General features: G+C 33.1%; 1 protein-coding gene across 2 annotated transcripts in view; it reads right to left on the bottom strand.

Annotated features, from left to right (window-relative positions):
• The window catches only part of LOC133619469 (TNF receptor-associated factor 2-like), a 57,975-nt gene that overhangs the window by 41,262 nt on the left and 1,233 nt on the right, over positions 1-15,480 (bottom strand). For both annotated transcript variants that reach the window (XM_061980509.1, XM_061980510.2), the window contains exons 2-4: positions 12,588-12,666; positions 12,366-12,464; positions 3,914-4,075 (exon numbers count right to left, since the gene is read on the bottom strand). In XM_061980509.1, the coding sequence (XP_061836493.1) occupies positions 3,914-4,075; positions 12,366-12,464; positions 12,588-12,666 (340 nt within the window). The remainder of the gene's footprint in view (positions 1-3,913; positions 4,076-12,365; positions 12,465-12,587; positions 12,667-15,480) is intronic.

The following is a 15,480-nucleotide window of genomic DNA, read 5'->3' as shown; positions in this document are numbered from 1 at the left end:
TATAAACGACAAAGTGGTTTGAAGTTGATCTAAAGACTTAAGCGTTAAAAGAAAAAAAAATATTTTAAATGACAACTTATTTTTGACACTTTTATGAGTGGGACCATTTTGGATACCCAAGTAATTTTGGTGAGATTGTTTCAACTGTCATTGTTCAAAAAAGAATAATGAATTAAAATCAATGTTATGAATTATTGACATATTTAAGTCTACTTCACATCAACTATTCAACTTTGAAATATTTTTTGGGGAAAATATTGCATATTTTGTGTGTTTGCCATAAAAAAACAACTAAATTGTCTTTGACAAAAAGGGCATAAAACAAACAAAAAAATAAATTCATGAAACATAAAAAAATTATAAAAACTTATAATCGACAGAGGGATATGAAGTTGAACTTATGACGTAAGCCTTAAAAGTAAAAAAAAAAAAAAGAAGTAAAAAGACGACTTAACACTTTTATTAAGTGGGGCCCTTCTGGATCCCCAATCATTTTTAGTGCAATTTATTTTAAACTGTCATTGTTCAAAAAATAATAATGAATTAAAATCAATGTTATGAATTATTGACATATTTAATGCTACTTCACATCAAATATTCCACTTTGAAATATTTTATGTGTTTGTCATAAAAAAAACTAAATTGTCTTTGACAAAAAGAGCATAAAACAAACAAAAAAATTAATTCATGGAACATTAATTTAATTTAATTGGGGCGGTATTGCTCGATTGGTAGAGTGGCCGTGCCAGCAACTTGAGGGTTCCAGGTTCGATCCCCGCTTCCGCCATCCTTGTCACTGCCATTGTGTCCTTGGGCAAGACACTTTACCCACCTGCTCCCAGTGCCACCCACACTGGTTTAAATGTAACTTAGATATTGGGTTTCACTATGTAAAGTGCTTTGAGTCACTAGAGAAAAGCGCTATATAAATATAATTCACTTCACACTTCACTTCAATAAAAACGTATAATCAACAGAGGGATATGAAGTTGAATTAAAGACTTAAGCCTTATAGTTAAGGGGGAAAAAAAGTTGACTTATTTTTTACATTTTTATTAATTGGATAATTAATTTAATTTGGATCCCCAAGACTTTTAGTGCATTTTTTTTAATTGGCATTGCTCCAAAAATAATAATGAATCAAAATCAATGTTATGATTTATTTACATATTTAAGGCTCCAACTACTTCACATCAAATATTCCACTTTAAAATATTTTGGGGGGAAATATTGCATATTGTGTGTGTTTGTCATAAAAAAAAAACTAACTTGTTTTTGACAAAAAGAGCATAAAACAAACAAAAAAATTAATTAATGGAATCATAAAAAAATAATAAAAACGTATAATTGACAGAGGGATACGAAGTTGAAATAAAGACTTAAGCCTTAAAAGTAAAAAATAAGAAAAAGACGACTTATTTTTAACACTTTTATTAATTGGGGCCCCTTTGGAACACAAGTAATTTTAGTGCAATTTTTTTTAAACTGTCATTGCTCAAAAAATAACAATTAATTAAAATCAATGTTATGAATTATTGACATATTTAAGGCTCCAATTACTTCACATCAAATATTACACTTTGAAATATTTCTTGGGGAAAATATTGTATGTTTTGTGTGTTCTCCATATAAAAAACGTAGTTGTCTTTTGACAAAAAGGGCATAAAACAAACAAACATTAAAAAGTAATTAAACATTAAAAAAATATTCAAACTTATAAACGACAAAGTGGTTTGAAGTTGATCTAAAGACTTAAGCGTTAAAAGTGTTTAGTTTTTTTAAATGACAACTTATTTTTGACACTTTTATGAGTGGGACCATTTTGGATACCCAAGTAATTTTGGTGAGATTGTTTTAACTGTTATTGTTTAAAAAATAATAATGAATTAAAATCAATGTTATGAATTTTTGACATATTTAAGTCTACTTCAGATCAACTATTCAACTTTGAATATTTTTTGGGGAAAATATTGCATATTTTGTGTGTTTGCCATAAAAAAAACTAAATTGTCTTTGACAAAAAGAGCATAAAACAAACAAAAAAATAAATTCATGAAACATAAATGATAAATGATAAATGGGTTGTACTTGTATAGCGCTTTTCTACCTTCAAGGTACTCAAAGCGCTTTGACACTACTTCCACATTTACCCATTCACACACACATTCACACACTGATGGAGGGAGCTGCCATGCAAGGCGCGAACCAGCACCCATCAGGAGCAAGGGTGAAGTGTCTTGCTCAGGACACAACGGACATGACGAGGTTGGTACTAGGTGGGGATTGAACCAGGGACCCTCGGGTCGCGCACGGCCATTCTTCCACTGCGCCACGCCGTCACATAAAAAAATTATAAAAAATTATAATCGACAGAGGGATATGAAATTGAACTAAAGACTTTAGCCTTAAAAGTCAAAATTAATAAATAAAAACGACTTTTAACACTTTTATTAATTGGGGCCCTTCTGGATGCCCAATCATTTTTAGTGCAATTCATTTTAAACCGTCATTGTTCAAAAAATAATAATTAATTCAAGTCAATGTTACGAATTATTGACATATTTAAGTCTACTTCACATCAAATATTACACTTTGAAATATTTTTTGGGGGAAATATTGAATATTTTATGTGTTTACCATAAAAATAACTACATTGTCTTTGACAAAAAGGGCATAAAACAAACAAAAAAATAAATTTATGAAACATAAAAAAATAATAAAAACTTATAACCGACAGAGGGATATGAAGTTGAACTAAGACTTAAGCTTTATAGTTAAGAAAAAAAAGAATTAATTGGGGCCCTTTTGGATCCCCAAGACTTTTAGTGCAATTTTTTTGAAATTGTCATTGCTCAAAAAATAACAATGAATCAAAATCAATGTTGTCATGAATTACTGACATATTTAAGGCTACTTCACATCAAATATTGTACTTTGAAATATTTTTTGGGGAAAATATTGCATATTTTGTGTGTTTGTCCTAAAAAAACTAAATTGTCTTTGACAAAAAGGGCATACAACAAACAACAAAATAAATGAAACATAAAAAAATAATAAAAACTTATCGACAGAGGGATATGAAGTTAAACTAAAGACTTAAGCCTTAAAAAACAAACAAAAAAAGACGACTTACTTTTAACACTTATATTAATTGGGGCCCTTTTGGATCCTCAATAACTTTAGTGCATTTTTTTAAACTGTCATTGCTCAAAAATAATAATGAATTAAAATCAATGTTATGAATTATTCACTTATTTAAGGCTCCTTCACATCAAATATTCCACTTTGAATACATTTTGGGGAGAATATTGCATGTTTTGTGTGTTTGTCATACAAAAACTAAATTGTCTTCGCAAAAAGAGCGTAAAACAAACCAAAAAATAAATGAATTAAACATAAAAAAAAAATAAAAACGACGGAAAACAAAAAGACGACTTATTTTTAACACTTTTATTGACAGGGGCCCTTTTGGATCCCATATCATTTTAGTGCTTTTTTTTTTTTTACTGTCATTCCTCAAAAAATAATAATGAATGTTGTTATGAATCATTGACATATTTAAGGCTCCAAATATTTCCACTTTGAACATTTTTTTTGGGGAAAAATATTTCATATTTTGTGTTTTTGCCATGAAAAAACGGGTTTTGACAAAAAGGGCATAAAACAAAATAAAACGTAATATCAATAGATAGACCTGCAGCGATTCTAAAAATATAAACTTTGAAAAAATAAATAAATAATAACTCAATATATTACTTATTTTTAACATGTTGTGGACTGAGACCCTTCCTGGGCGGGCCCCTTAAGGTTAAAAAAAAGTGTATTGGTTTTAAAAGTGAAAAATATTAAAATGTCCCTCGCATGCTTTGATGTGTGGACACCCCTGGTATAATGTACACCATCCTTGTCTCACCTTGATGTCCTTCAAAAGGAAGCTTTCTTTACAATATTTGCAGTTGAGCGTCCTCTCCGGACATTCTCGCTGGTCGTGGCGTTCCTGCTCGTTGGCTCGCATCAACTCTTTGCAGGAAGGACACAGGATGATGGCGAAGTCACACAGCCCCTCATGGCTGGCCTGCAGGGTCACACAATCATTTCAAAAGTCGCCAGTGACCAAGTCAGTGTCGCTACATTGACAAGACTGGACTTGTATTTAATGGACTACAGAGATCACTCGCTAAATTTTTGAAAAATAAAACATATTTTCCATATAGTAGTCGCACCGGAGATATACAAGTTGCAGATATATACGTTGTGAAAAGAGTTATTTAGACAGAAATAAATAACGGTTGGTAGCATGGCCATGCCAGCAACTTGAGGGTTCCAGGTTCGATCCCCGCTTTCGCCATCCTAGTCACTGCCATTGTGTCCTTGGGCAAGACACTTTACCCACCTGCTCCCAGTGCCACCCACACTGGTTTAAATGTAACTTAGATAATGGGTTTCACTATGTAAAAGCGCTTCGAGTCACTAGAGAAAAGCGCTATATAAATATAATTCACTTCACTTCACTGTAAATGTTTATTTACATACCTTAATTGTTGCCAAACTGTGTGTGTGTGTAACACGGCAGTAAAACGGCTGATCAAACAAAACAGAAGTTGTGGTCATGGACCCACTAGCTGCGCAAGCTACAGTCGTGGTCAAAAGTTTACATACACGTGTAAAGGACATAATGTCACAGCTGTCTTCGAGTTTCCAATCATTTCTACAACTCTTATTTTTTTGTGATAGAGTGATTGGAGCACATACTTGTTGGTCACAAAAAACATTCATGAAGTTTGGTTCTTTTATGAATTTATTATGCGTCTACTGAAAATGTGACCAAGTCTGCTGGGTCAAAAGTATACGTACAGCAATGTTAATATTTGGTTACATGTCCCTTGGCAAATTTCACTGCAATAAGGCGCTTTTGGTAGCCATCCACAAGCTTCTGCTTGAATTTTTGACCACTCCTCTTGACAAAATTGGTGCAGTTCAGCTAAATTTGTTGGTTTTCTGACATGGACTTGTTTCTTCAACATTGTCCACACGTTTAAGTCAGGACTTTGGGGAGGCCATTCTAAAACCTTAATTCTGGCCTGATTTAGCCATTCCTTTACCACTTTGGACGTGTGTTTGGGGTCATTGTCCTGTTGGAACACCCAATTGCGTCCAAGACCCAACCTCCGTGCTGATGATTTTAGGTTGTCCTGAAGAATTTGGAGGTAGTCCTCCTTTTTCATTGTCCCATTTACTCTCTGTAAAGCACCAGTTCCATTGGCAGCAAAACAGGCCCAGAGCATAATACTACCACCACCATGCTTGACGGTAGGTATGGTGTTCCTGGGATTAAAGGCCTCACCTTTTCTCCTCCAAACATATTGCTGGGTATTGTGGCCAAACAGCTCCATTTTTGTTTCATCTGACCACAGAACTTTCCTCCAAAAGGTCATATCTTTGTCCATGTGATCAGCAGCAAACTTTAGACGAGCCTTAAGGTGTGGCTTCTGAAGCAAGGGCTTCCTCCTTGCATGGTAGCCTCTCAGTCCATGGCGATGCAAAACACTGACACCTGTGTTCCAGCAGCTTCCAATTCATTGCAGACCTGCTTTTTGGTGGTTCTCGGTTGACTCTTGATCATCCTGACCAATTTTGTCTCAGCAGCAGGTGATAGCTTGCGTTTTCTTCCTGATCGTGGCAGTGACAAAACTGTGCCATGCACTTTATACTTACGAACACTTGTCTGCACAATTGCTCTTGGGACCGTAAGCTGCTTTGAAATGGCTCCAAGTGACTTTCTTGACTTGTTAGTTTTTGCAGATCTGTGCTGAGTTCCTTTGACTTTCCCATTGTCGCGTTTGTAACCGAGTCTATTGACTGCATCACATCAGAATCAGAATCAGAATCAGCTTTATTGTCATTACGCAAGGTAACGAGATTGAGGCCATTCCATACAGTGCGATGTGTGCATGCTAGAAAAACAATGTGCAAATATATAAAAATTTAAAAAATGTAGAAGTGCAATGAATATGGTGTGAAATGAATATATACATGAAAAAACAAAACAAAAACAGGGTGGTTGGTGGAATGGGTTATTGCACCGAAGAGAAGGCAGTTATGAGGGACAATGGGGCAGTCCGTTCAGGATGGTTATGGCCCTGGGGAAGAAGCTGTTCTTTAGCCTGTTTCATGAGCCCTATTTAAATGGGCTCAGAGAAGTCAACAGGTGTTGTCAATCATAATCACTCACATAAAGTTAAGAACCCATGCCATGAAGCTAATTTGATTGGATTGTAACGTTTCTACATCACCAAAATTGATCATGTATGTTGCTGTATGTATACTTTTGACCCAGCAGATATGGTCACATTTTCAGTAGACCCATAATAAAAGAACCAAACTTCAAGAATGCTTTTGTGACAAACAAGTATGTGCTCCAATCACTCTATCACAAAAAAATAAGAGTTGTAGAAATTGTTGGAAACTCAAGACAGCCATGACATTATGTTCTTTACAAGTGTATGTAAACTTTTGACCACGACTGTAGCTCTCCAATAAGCTAAACAGACTCAATAACTCCACGGTGACGTTTTGGGGAATTTACTGAGGAATTTACTAAACTAAAACAATACAAAAAGAATGCCGTTGTAAGTTAATAATACTAACACAGACACTCGTAAACCTGTTAGCGACACACACTTATTTGATTACTGTGATGGTTTTTTTCGTGGTGTGCAATACTGATATTAGTGTTTTCTTGTTGTGTTTTATCTTCTATCTATACATATTAGTGAGCAATATGTAGTATTTATTACTATAAATAAAAATAATCTAAAACTGGTGAAGTTAAATGGAAAATAACTTCATAGTATAATCACTGGATACATATAACAATTTAATTTTTTTTTTTTCTTTTTACATTTTTTTTTTCCATGATGGCATGTGAGGCCCCGCCTCACCTGACTGCATGTCACTGATACAGTATATACACACACACATATACATACGTATACAAACCCCGTTTCCATATGAGTTGGGAAATTGTGTTAGATGTAAATATAAACGGAATACAATGATTTGCAAATCATTTTCAACCCATATTCAGTTGAATATGCTACAAAGACAACATATTTGATGTTCAAACTGATAAACTTTTTTTTTTTGCAAATAATCATTAACTTTAGAATTTGATGCCAGCAACACGTGACAAAGAAGTTGGGAAAGGTGGCAATAAATACTGATAAAGTTGAGGAATGCTCATCAAACACTTATTTGGAACGTCCCACAGGTGTGCAGGCTAATTGGGAACAGGTGGGTGCCATGATTGGGTATAAAAACAGCTTCCCAAAAAATGCTCAGTCTTTCACAAGAAAGGATGGGGCGAGGTACACCCCTTTGTCCACAACTGCGTGAGCAAATAGTCAAACAGTTTAAGAACAACGTTTCTCAAAGTGCAATTGCAAGAAATTTTGGGATTTCAACATGTACGGTCCATAATATCATCAAAAGGTTCCGAGAATCTGGAGAAATCACTCCACGTAAGCGGCGTGGCCGGAAACCAACATTGAATGACCGTGACCTTCGATCGCTCAGACGGCACTGTATCAAAAACCGACATCAATCTCTAAAGGGCATCACCACATGGGCTCAGGAACACTACAGAAAACCACTGTCACTAAATACAGTTTGTCGCTACATCTGCAAGTTAAAGCTCTACTATGCAAAGCGAAAGTCATTTATCAACAACATCCAAAAACGCCGCCGGCTTCTCTTGGCCCGAGATCATCTAAGATGGACTGATTCAAAGTGAAAAAGTGTTCTGTGGTCTGACGAGTCCACATTTCAAATTGTTTTTGGAAATATTCGACATCGTGTCATCCGGACCAAAGGGGAAGCGAACCATCCAGACTGTATCGACGCAAAGTTCAAAATCCAGCATCTGTGATGGTATGGGGGTGCATTAGTGCCCAAGGCATGGGTAACTTACACATCTGTGAAGGCACCATTAATGCTGAAAGGTACATACAGGTTTTGGAACAACATACGCTGCCATCTAAGCAGAGGTGGGTAGAGTAGCCAGAAATTGTACTCAAGTAAGAGTACTGTTACTTTAGAGATTTATTACTCAAGTAAAAGTAAGGAGTAGTCACCCAAATATTTACTTGAGTAAAAGTAAAAAGTATGTTGTGAAAAAACTACTCAAGTACTGAGTAACTGATGAGTAACATACACACACATATCATATATATATATATACACATATATATATATACACACACACACATTTATATATATATATACACATATTTATATATATATATATATATATATATACACAGTATATAATTTATATTTATTTATTTTGCCGTTTTTGTTTACATGTTAAAGGTGTTTTAATGAATATACATGCATGTTTAACACATATAGATTCCTTTCTTTCATGAAGACAAGAATATAAGTTGGTGTATTACCTGATTCTGATGACTTGCATTGATTGTAATCAGACAGTCGTGCTGATAGCGTCCACGTTTTCAAATGGAGGAGAAAAAAAGTTCCTCCTTTCTGTCTAATACCACATGAAAGTGGTTGGTTTTTGGCATTTTATTTGTCCAGCTTCCATATTCGCTTTTATACACTTTACAAGAAATACATTGGCGGCAAACTCCGTAGCTTGCTAGCTCGTTTGCGCTGGCTTTCGGAGACTTTTGTTTTGAAAGCGCAGGCGCGATGGAGCGGCACTTTTATTGTGAAGACAGGAACTGTGCAGTCAGTCTTTAGGCTTTTGACGGGAAATAAAAAAGGGTCTTTTTTCCTTCACACTTTTGATTGATTGATTGGAACTTTTATTAGTAGATTGCACAGTACAGTACATATTCCGTACAATTGACCACTAAATGGTAACACCCCAATAAGTTTTTCAACTTGTTTAAGTCAGGTCATGTGACCGCCTGGCTCTGTTTGATTGGTCCAACGTCACCAGTGACTGCATCTGATTGGTGGAACGGAGTGAACGTCACCAGTGACTGTATTTGTTGAAACGCAGGCACTATGAAGGTCTGTCTGACAGACCAAAACAAACAAAGCGTGCATTAACAGATCGATAAAAATTAGTAGCGAGTAGCGAGCTGAATGTAGATAAAAGTAGCGGAGTAAAAGTAGCGTTTCTTCTCTATAAATATACTCAAGTAAAAGTAAAAGTATGTTGCATTAAAACTACTCTTAGAAGTACAATTTATCCCAAAAGTTACTCAAGTAGATGTAACGGAGTAAATGTAGCGCGTTACTACCCACCTCTGCATCTAAGTGCCGTCTTTTTCATGGACGCCCCTGCTTATTTCAGCAAGACAATGCCAAGCCACATTCAGCACGTGTTACAACAGCGTGGCTTCGTAAAAAAAAAAGTGCGGGTACTTTCCTGGCCCGCCTGCAGTCCAGACCTGTCTCCCATCAAAAATGTGTGGCGCGTTATCAAGCATAAAATACGACAGCGGAGACCCTAAACTGTTGAACGACTGAAGCTCTACAAACTACGGCCCGCGGGCCGGATCCGGCCCCCCAGCATCCAAAATCCGGCCCACAGGAAGTCCCAAGTTAATTTTTTTTTTTTTTCTTTTCTTTTTTTAATCTTTCCTTTCTAATCCATTTTCTACCGCTTGTTACTCTTGGTGTCTCCTAGCCGCTCAGGCAAATCATATTGTCTAAAAATGATTTTTCCCATCGATAACGTGACAATGTTAAATGTTGATGAACATCAATGTTAATTGATGTTAAATGACAAAATGGATTATAAAGACAATGTATATATGTACTGTATATATTTATATACAGTATATATATATATATATATATATATATATATATATATATATATATATATATATATATATATATATATATATATATATATATATATATATATACAGCCTGGCCCACGGCCAAATTTTTTTAACCCAATGCGGCCCCCGAGTCAAAAAGTTTGGGGACCCCTGCTCTACATAAAACAAGAATGGGAAAGAATTCCACTTTCAAAGCTTCAACAATTAGTTTCCTCAGTTCCCAATCGTTTATTGAGTGTTGGTAAAAGAAAAGGTGATGTAACACAGTGGTGAACATGCCCTTTCCCAACTACTTTGGCATGTGTTGCAGCCATGAAATTCTAAATTAATTACTATTTGCAAAAAAAAAAAAAGTTTATGAGTTTGAACATCAAATATCTTGTCTTTGTAGTGCATTCAATTGAATATGGGTTGAAAAGGATTTGCAAATCATTGTATTCCGTTTATATTTACATCTAACACAATTTCCCAACTCATATGGAAACGGGGTTTGTATACACACACACACACACGTATATATATATATATATATATATAAAAATATACATATACATACATATATACACACACACACATAAATATATACATATATATACATATATAGATATATACATACATATGTATAAATATATACATACACATACATGCATACATATATATATATACACACACTCACACATATATATATACACACACACACGTATATATACGTATATATACACACACACACGTGTGTATGTATATATATATATATATATATATATATATATATATATATATGGATATATACTGTGTATATATACATATATATATATATATATATATATATATATATATATATATATATATATATATATATATTTATATATATAGACTATACATATATAGCCTATACATATATATGTACATATTATATTAATATAATGGATATATAATTAATATAATTGGATATTAAGAGTATGTCAAAGTTCGACTTCTACCTTGTTTACTTCTGTGACAACCTCTTTAAAGTTTTGTAATCAACCAGAAAATATCAAGCAGCTAAAATGTGCCAAACATGGATAAGTGTGGAGAGTGTTTTGCAAGTATATCCCATCATGCATTGTAATAGATTTAAATGTGTGTAATTTAGAATTGTTTTATGGTGCATGGAGGTTTTTATGTTATCCACAAAGTTCAGTGACCAGATATGTTGATATTTTGTGTTCTTTTTTAGCACTATGACTAGGGAAGGTTGTTTGCATTGCGTCATATAAAAAATGCTATAGTTACTTTACATGCAGTTGGCTTTCGGCCCTTGACCAAATTTTTTAATAAAGATATGTATGTACTTAAAATAGTTTTTACAGAGTTAGAATTAATTTATTTTAGCACAACATACTTTGTTAATTGTAATAAATAATTGTAATACATTTCAATGAAGATGTAAATGTATTTTTCATTAGTTTTCATGAGTCTATGTGATGGTTTATTTAAGACACATATATAATATTATTAATTTAGTTACAAATTACGTTTTTAGCACAACATAGTTTGTAAATTGTAATAAATAATTGTGATACATTTTAATAAATATGTAAATGTATTATACATCAGTTTTCATGAGTCTTTTTGATGATGTTTATTTAAGAAACATTTATTATTATTTATTATTAATTTATTTACAATGTATTTATTTTAGAACATAGTTTGTAAATTGTCATAAATAATTGTAATACATTTTAATAAATATGTACATTTATTTTTCATCAGTTTTCATGAGTCTATATGATGATGTTTATTCAAGAAACACATATCTATTAATAATTTAGTTAGAATGCATTACTTTAGCATAACATAGTTTTTAAATTGTAATAAATAATTGTATACATTTGAATAAATATGTACATTTATTTTTCATCAGTTTTCATGAGCCTGTATGATGATGTTTAAGAAACATATATATTATTTATTATTCATTTAGTTATAATATATTTATTTTAGCACAACAGTGTGTAAATTGTAATAAATGTCAATAAATATGTACATTTATTATACATCAGTTTTTATGAGTCTGTATGATGATGTTTATTTGAGAAAAATATATTATATTTTATTCTTAATTTAGTTAGAATTATTTATTTTAGCACAACATAGTTTGTAAATTGTAATAAATAATTGCAATACATTTTAATAAATATTTTCATGAGTCTATATAATGATGTTTATTTAAGACACAAGTATTACTATTTGTATTAATTCATTTAGAATTTATGTTTCAGCACTGCGTGATTGTATGTACATTTAATTTTCATCAGTTTTTATGAATCCCTTCTTTTGCAGTATATGTGTATTGGTATTTAATTTCGTAATCAGCCTGACCTAAGCCTTGATAATTAACACAGGGTTGCGAATCATTTGACAAGGTTGTAAACTGCAAGTAGGTTAGATATTATTCTTGAATATAATTAAAATCAAGAGTAAGAGATATTTGAGGAAAGGTTGGGCCTCAAAGCCAGAAAGGTTAAGAACCCTTGGTGGAATCCAAGTGCTTGTACGAGTCCACACCTCAAAGTCCTTGATGGTCCCTGTCCACGTGCACCCTTCGTTGGGACAGACGGCTGCCAAGGCCTCCACTTCTCTCCGTGCTGCGTTGTCTGCAAATGCCTGGGACACAAGAGGGCCGTCAACATCAAGGGTCACAACGTTCTGAGGGCCCGCTTAAGTCGACATCACCCTTTTCTTGACATTTCATCACCTTCATTATATCAATGGTAAAGATGTACTTACACCTCCGGGCTTGAGAATGGAAGTGGGTTCTTCAAATAAATCTTCTTTGATGCAAGCGTTGCATTTTTCCGGTCCAGAACTAGATAAGAAGATATTTCTACATTTAAAAAAATGCATTCAGTGGCATATGTCACACAGAGGACTATGCACTCCTTGTTGCCTAGGTTACAATAAATGTCAGCTCATTGATAATAATAATGATAACTACCTATAGAGCGCACCGGTATATAAGCCACACCCACTACATTTTAGAAGCAAAAACATTTGTTTTTCCATATATTGCTTCGATTTTACTGACGTCACGTCCCACCCATTACATACGCGTGGTGGTCAAGCTACACTATATTGCCAAAAGTATTTGGCCACCTGCCTTGACTCACATATGAACTTGAAGTGCCATCCCATTCCTAACCCATAGGGTTCAATATGATGTCGGTCCACCTTTTGCAGCTATTACAGCTTCAACTCTTCTGGGAAGGCTGTCCACAAGGTTGCGGAGTATGTTTATAGGAATTTTCGACCATTGGTGAGGTCACACACTGATGTTGGTCGAGAAACTTGGCTCTCAGTCTTCGTTTTAATTCATCCCAAAGGTGTTCTATCGGGTTCAGACCGCGAATACCACACCACCTTAGCCGTGCTCACCTTTTAGAGCACAGCTGTAACTTCCGGGCACTGAAGCTGCAGAAAATAGCTCTTCTCAGGTTTCTCTATGTTTACATGTTCACACTTTGCACCATTTTCTAACACTCTATGAAGCATTTCTTATTTTTAAGTGTTCAATGGGATTTTACTATTTAGTTTGCCTTGTTTGAGTGTTTTTCACGCTTGTGTTGACGTTTCTGTCTTGATGGCTGAGAGCATTATAATCAGAGTAAGGTTACATTTCACATTTCAAACAAAATATTTATTTCTCCAGCTCCTTATTTTCCATAGGTCATAAAACATTATCGGTTATTGGTCCTGCTAGACACCGACACCTATTTATTAATACCCCCTTAACATTTGACAACCAAACAATTACACAAGGCGACTCGGTAAAGAATCTGGGTATTTTCCCCGAACCCAACTCTCTCGTTTGAGTCACACATTAAGAGTGTTACTAAAACGGCCTTCTTTCATCGCCGTAATATCGCTAAAATTTGTTCCATTTTGTCCACCAGCGACGCTGAGATCATTATTCATATGTTCGTTACGTCTCGTCTCGATTAATGTAATGTATTATTTTCATGTCTCCCTATGTCTAGCATTAAAATATTACAGTTGGTACAAAATGCGGCTGCTAGACTTTTTACAAGAACAAGAAAGTTTGATCATATTACGTCTATACTGTATACCTTTATATACATATACATATATATATATATATATATATATATATATATATATATATATATATATATATATATATATACCTATATATACACACACACCTATATATACACACACACACCTATATATATATATATATTCATATATATATATATATATATATATATATATATATATATATATATATATATATATATATATATATATATTAGGGCTGCAACAACGATTGATTAAATCGATTAATATCGATTATAAAAATAGTTGGTGATTAATTTCGTCATCGATTCGTTGGATCTATGCTAATGCGCAGAGGCAATTATTTATTTGTATTTTTTTATAAACCTTTATTTATAAACTGCGACATGTACAAACAGCTAAGAAACAATAATCAAAATAAGTATGGTGCCAGTATGCTGGGTTTTTTTTCAATAAAATACTGGAAAGGATAGAAATGTAGTTTGTCTCTTTTATCCGATTAGTAATCGATTAATCGAAGTAATAATCGACAGATTAATCGATTATCAAATGAATCGTTAGTTGCAGCCCAATATATATAGGTGTGTGTATATATATATAGGTGTATGTATGTGTATATATATATATATATATATATATATATATATATATATATATATATATATATATATATATATATATATATATATATATATATATATATATAGGTAATAATAGTTTTACTACTTACGTATAAAATACTAAAGGCTCTAGCTCCATCCTATCTTGCTGATTGTTTTGTACCATATGTCCCGACAAGAAATCTGCGTTCAAAGAACTCCGGCTTTTTTATTATTGCTTACTATCTGTTTATATTATTTTATTGTATTTCTGATTATTATAATTATTATTAATTTATTATTATTATTATTATTTGTAAAAAAAAAAAAATGTATATATATATATATATATATATATATATATATATATATATATATATATTTTGACTTGTTAATCTTTATTTAATTGATTTATCTGGATATATTATTATTTTGTTTTCCGGCTGTTTTTTTCTTATGGGGGGGGGTGGCATCACCGGGATATAAACAAAAACATATTTTTACATTTAGGAAAGACAACAAATATATGATGTATGTAAATATGACGTAATGGATAGGATTGTCTGATGCTGGAGGTCAATAAAAATGTCATGAAAAATAAAAAATAAATCTGATAAATTATTATCGGAATATTGCAGTTTTCATTTGGAAAACTGCAACAAAAACAAACAAAAATTTTAAAAAATAAAAGCATGTGTAGAATAATAAGTATCGATATCGACAGATGTTTTAGCCATATCACCCTAATTGTGCATCATTTAAACTAATAAAAGATTAAATGGGGTACAATAGTGTATCATGACAGTGCCATGCAGCTTAAACGCTGATTGTATTCCTGTTACAAATAATACTTAATGTGAAGGCTGTAAAATCCCATTTTAGTGAAGTGCGATGAGTGCGCAACTACATTGTCGGTGACTGGTCGTTAGTGTTCTTCAAAACAAAATACTTGTATCGATCACATTTTGCTCAGGTAGAACATTAAT

The sequence above is a fragment of the Nerophis lumbriciformis genome, linkage group LG20, assembly GCF_033978685.3.
Source record: "Nerophis lumbriciformis linkage group LG20, RoL_Nlum_v2.1, whole genome shotgun sequence".
Lineage (NCBI taxonomy): Eukaryota > Metazoa > Chordata > Actinopteri > Syngnathiformes > Syngnathidae > Nerophis > Nerophis lumbriciformis.
The sequence above is the reverse complement of the archived record's forward strand: the minus strand, read 5'-3'. Positions and strand labels throughout refer to the sequence as shown.